This window comes from Scylla paramamosain, chromosome 12 (assembly GCF_035594125.1).
Source record: "Scylla paramamosain isolate STU-SP2022 chromosome 12, ASM3559412v1, whole genome shotgun sequence".
NCBI lineage: Eukaryota > Metazoa > Arthropoda > Malacostraca > Decapoda > Portunidae > Scylla > Scylla paramamosain.
This window is the reverse complement of record NC_087162.1, coordinates 17044900-17050447: the sequence shown is the minus strand read 5'-3', so window position 1 is coordinate 17050447 and position 5548 is coordinate 17044900. Positions and strand designations below refer to the sequence as shown.

The 5548-nt window shown below is 42.8% G+C and overlaps 1 protein-coding gene across 1 annotated transcript in view; it reads right to left on the bottom strand.

Annotated features, from left to right (window-relative positions):
- LOC135105407 (uncharacterized) overlaps positions 1-4522 on the bottom strand; it is a 34848-nt gene extending 30326 nt beyond the window's left edge. The window contains exons 1-3 of the mRNA XM_064013543.1: positions 4468-4522; positions 2630-2925; positions 1764-1941 (exon numbers count right to left, since the gene is read on the bottom strand). Coding sequence (XP_063869613.1) covers positions 1764-1941; positions 2630-2925; positions 4468-4507 — 514 coding nt within the window. The 5' untranslated portion in view covers positions 4508-4522. The remainder of the gene's footprint in view (positions 1-1763; positions 1942-2629; positions 2926-4467) is intronic.
- Between the last annotated feature and the right edge of the window lie 1026 nt (positions 4523-5548).

The window sequence follows — 5548 nt, the reverse complement described above, 5'->3', positions numbered from 1 at the left end:
TAGCTTTATATATGTCTAAGGCAACAGCAAAAGTTTCACCAAAATCTCTAAAAGAGGATGACCAAGACTCAGTATGGAAAACCAGAAGATCACCAGGTGAGCGGTCTTGACGGAACCAGTACTGGCGATCAGATAGAAAATTGTGAAGGGATGGATGTTTAAGAATCTTCCTGTTGAAGATAGATTCAAAACTTTAGAGAGGAAGGAAATTAAAGCAATAGGACGGTAGTTTGAGGGATTAGAAACGTCTTCCTTTTTAAGAACAGGCTGAATATAGACAAACTTCCAGCAAGAAGGAAAGGCAGTTGATAGACAGAGTTGGATGAGTTTGATTAGGCAAGGTGCAAGCGCGGAGGTCAAGTTTCGGAGAACAATAGGAGGGACCCCATCAAGTCCATAAGCCTTCCGAGGGTTTAGGCCTGTGAGTGCATGGAAAACATCACTGCGAAGGATCTTAATGGGTAGCATGAAGTAGTAAGAGAGTGGAAGAGTGGGGACCAAGCTCTGAATCATCCAAGATAAAGTTTTTAGCAAAGCAAAGAGTTCAGCTTTAGAAATAGATGAGATGGCAGTGGTGCCATCGGGTTGAAATAAATGAGGGAAGATGAAGAAGCAAAGTTATTGGAAATATTTTTGGCTAGGTGCCAGAAGTCACGAGAGGAGTTTGATCTTGAAAGATTTTGACACTTTGTTAATGAAGAACAGACACTTGTTTAGGTTATGGTGATACAGGTTGTTCTGGTTGGTCAAAGCCTGTGTTAACTTGTATTGTTCAACAAATGAGCGGGTCAGGCTTGACTACTTTTAGATTTATTATCAATATGATATTGAATTAAATTTTGATATGTAAAATATTAAAAAGGAACCCACAGGTTTTTTTTTTTTTGCGGGGGGGGGGAGGGAAGGCGTTATGCCAACCCTGGGTATCAGAGTGTGTGTGTCCGAAGGCGTGACAAGGGATTTAAGGGAAGGAGCATGGCAGGGGTATGAAGAAGGGAGCAGGGCAAGGAATTTTGGGGGCGAAGCGTGGCAGGTGATTTAAGGAAGGAAGCACGGGAGGTGTTTAAGGGTGTGGTAGGGATGTAAGGGAGAAAAGGTCGTAGGAAACGCAGAGATTTGAGGGAAGTTAGCTTGGGAGGTGTTTAAGGGAGGGAGAAGGGCAATTTTAGAGGAACATGTCAAGTGTTTAATGGAGGGAGAGTGAAAAGGCAAACACCATAACAGGGACTTCAGTATGGCAGAGGTTTAAAAGTCATGAAGCAAGCAGTGTACAACCATGCACGCTAACTGTCATAGTCACAGTAATAACCACCGCGGCAGCTTGCATGTATTTCGTGACGGGCAGTATTCATGTGCGTGTGGCGGGGCGGCCTGCACACTTGTTGCACGTCACATTCACCGGACAGGATTAGGTCAGGTTAGACTTTATGCTTTTACGTTACTCGCTTTGCATAACTGTAGGCTAGACTGCAGGGACACGATGCAACCCTGCCATTCGTTTTTTTTATCTTTTTATTTTCTATTTTTGCAACATTTTCAGTCGTATATCCCATTCCCGCTGTTCTTTCTTCTTTTCAATGATTTTTTGTCACATTTACGCAGAGAAAAAGCTTCAAGCACATACATTCTGCATCACTGTCATACCTAATGCTCGTATTTCGCATCTGTTTCCCATTTACACCCAACCTTTTGGTAATATCAGTTTTCATTGGTTGAATCACAATGGCTCTGTTACGAATACTAAGAGGAAAGACTTCACTCACCCACAGTCTGCGTCCCGGCCACTCCTAATGTCTTCTCTCCATCCTCTGTGTTCGTTGCTTGTGAGGCGGTGGTGGTGGGGGTAGTAGGGGTGGTGGGTGGGGCGGAGATGGTATTGGTGACTGTGGTAGTTCCCGGTGTGGCGTGTGGAGAGGCAAGAGTTCCTTTACCTTCCATTACCTGCACATAAGCGTAAAATGACAGTAAATCCCTTTGTTCACAGCACTAACAATATGTGTCGCAATACTAATGGAGGACAGGAAGTGGAGGCTGTGAACCGAGGTGTGGTGGTGGTGGTGGTGGTGGTAAACAGTCTGTCATGTTTTTCTACTTGACCATGTTGCTGAATAATTATGGATTATCTTGGGACAAAGGGTTATTGAATCCTCGCTAATAATAATTTAACTGCTTTAATCTTACTCTAAATCACAATTTATCATTCATATTTATGAATTCAAGGCTTGTTTGGTGCAATCTATCGAATATATGGAAACGTGTTACCTAGATGTGTCATGTGTTAACTAGTATTCACATCCTAATTGTCACCTCACATATTCCACCGTCACACAAGTAATTTTCTTTAATGTATGGAAAGAGCGTATGAAATTTAACCACGGATCTTGCATACAGTACGTTACAGAAAATTGCCAGTAGAATGCTGAAAATGAGGCAAGTGACATTATGATATGAACTGCTAGCACATGCCCTCATAGCTTAGTGAATCACAACCTACCAGTTACAGAAAATTAGTTGTATGAAAATGAAATTAACTGCGTGATATAATATGAACGGCTAACACATGCACTCATAACTCAATGAGTCACACAGTTTTGTTTTGTTGTCGACACCGTATTTGAGATGAACTTGCCTCATGATCCTCGACAGTGAGCGGAGTGTGGGAAGTCACCTCTTTGGCGTCTCCTGCCGGGAAGCTGACAGGAGTCCTGTTCACCGTGAACCGAGAGATGAGAATCTTCTGCTCTGTGGTACTCTTCTGCTCCAGTGCCTCTGTCGTGGCCTCGTCTCCTCGCGGGGACTGTGCCGGGGCCTCCTCAGGGGTTTTCTCAGGGGAAAGTTGAGGCGCCGAGGGAAGCCACACGTTCTCCCCAGACTCTCCGCCCTGCCGCCCCTCGTTGATGGCGTTCTGTATGTCGTCCATGGCTACTGGAAATGTGTAAATGAAAGGAATATTTGAAAGAAATCTCCGGTCATCTTTGCCGTGGTTTTGTATAATGAACATTTTGAAATGTTGAGTTTGACAAAAGAAAAATACTAATTATGCAAAATGAAAAGTATTAAAGAAAAAATATCCTGGGCATTTCCATATGGATTTTACGCGAAGAATGATATGCAGTCTTAGGAAAAAAAAAAAAAAAAGGGGGACAAAGAAACCGAAAATCAAAAACAATATAAGTGAAAAAAAAGTATCTTTTATTGGGATTTCACATATAAATGTAATATTTTGACGTCATAAAACCACACGAATCAAACAAACAAAAGTAAAGTAGAGAACCTCGCTGCCGCTTGGTTTGTTACAGTGGCCTTCACTGTCCCTAGGGAGCAGTTGTCCCCGCAAGTATTGTCACGCCCTTTTGGTGATGGGGGAGTCTAGTTGATTTTAAGAGATCCCGTTATTCTCTCAATAGCGGTGGTGATAACAGTGAATGATACACGAATTCTGTATTTGTAACATTAGATCATGTGGCAAAAACAACCATTAGCTGCTGTAATGAGAGACATGCGGTGCCTTTATTTTTTCCACGGGGAGTATTGTGTGATGTGATGTGGCGGCGTTCACTGTTTTATGGAGTCATCGAAAAGGAGAACACGCGCCTTCCTTTAGAAACCACGAACAAAGGCAACCATGATCTTTCTGAAATAATGCTTTAGACTCCAGTATTCATATCAGACTCCTCTGAGAACTCGGCTTCCAACGAGAATTTTACCGTATATATATTAAATATTACTTCAGCTTCGCTCTAGAATTATTAGAACTAATCAAGACTTGAGGTCATTTGGTTGGTGGCCGCCCACACGCCTCACGCTCATTGCTTTTATCATCGTGCTGGTCTCGCTATTTGTAATATTTTGAAGCCTATATAATTACATCAAAAGTAAATTAATAATAGGCGTGATTAGTGGCCGCGGAGGGTGCGATCAGACTAGTTTCAGCAAGACGGTTTCAGGTCATTACAGTACCAATCGTTATAGAGATCTTGAATCGTTAAAGAAAACATAAGAAAAGTGCGGTGCGAGCAGCGAATAGCCGTACGTTGATTGCTATTATTCTCCCCCCCCACACACACAAAAAAAAAAAAAAAAACTAACCTTTATGGCAGACTAATCGAAAACGCATGAATACAATACGCTAAAGACTACTTCGGCTTCGGTAATGACGTAAGCGAGTAAAGGTAAAATTCTTGTATTGAAGCATGTTTTGGATTCATATTTTCATTTTTCACCGCCAGTTTTTTTAACAGCGGCCAACCCTCACGTGACCCGCACTGGTGTCTGGCTTGCACGTGACTAGGTAGGAGGGTCCCGGATGTCCGCGTCACGTGACTCCCCAATAAACCACATTGTCCCCAGCGAAATATTTACCAGTCCTCTAGAGGATTGTTTACCTCGCGTCTCCTCTTCTCCAATCACCATAAAGCTGGCAGGCAGAATTCATTCGCTTCCATTACTCCGACAAAAACCTCATACCTGTAACAGTCGTGAGGTGGTCCCAATTTCTAACAACCATTCCACTTTCTAAGCCTCATGGGTCAGGACTGTAGCCTCTTATAACCGCATTCAGTTTTGATGAGTTAAGAAGAAAATGTGTAGCACGTTCCATTCTTAGCGGAATTTTCCACAAGATTTCCTCCATGTGATCCTCAAGATGGAAGAGAAATCACACAGACGAGTACGTATTTAGCCGAAAATGGTCTCTTCTGAACTTATCACAAAAAAAAAAAAAAAAAAGACTGTCAGTTACGGCCTGTGCACATATTCTGCTGTTCCTAAAATGCTGTTTTATAAACTGAGATGCTAATATAACGTGCCACTTAATAAAAACTCGGTAACGAAATGTAGATACGCAACCCTCACGTACCGGTGTCTCCCTCCGACTCCGTCCCGATCCTTGCGGCGACTGTGGAGACCCGACTCTCAAGCAAGGTGTCGAAAAGTTTGAAACAACATAGCGAAGCTTCCTTGATTCGGTGCTTACATGGTATTGTTATGGTGGCGTGTGGCAGCTCGTGTGTCGTCACAGCACTGCCACAGAAAATGAAACACTTTTTAGGCCATGACTCTAGGAATGAGCGGTGCACCGGCAGTTTCCAATCATTACAAAATTTGAGTTTCTTCTACAAACACAGCATCTATTTGAATACATCATGAGGCATACAGCTAAAACAGAGAATATCAGTAACTTAATGTAAGAACGGCCGTATTACTGAACGAGGCTTTTTGGTAAATAGTAAAGAAAAAAAAAAGATAAACGAGAGTTCTCGCCTCCGACACGCTGGGGAAACGGAAGTCTGCTTATAAATCTTTTCTCCAAGACATTAGTCTTTCCTTCTTGGCAATCATCTTGAAAAGGTCTGCCCTCCTGCCGCGAAGTGGTCCCTGAGGAAGAGGGAGTCTTGGGGTGGTGACCTTTCAGTGCTTGCTGCAGTTGTGCCAGAAATGTCTGTCAGTGTCATCGCAGTAATGGAAGAGTTACTGTATGCAAAATTGGTTGAAAATGCCTTTGAGAGCACAAATAAGCTGATTCAAGGATGCTCCATTACACTGAGGA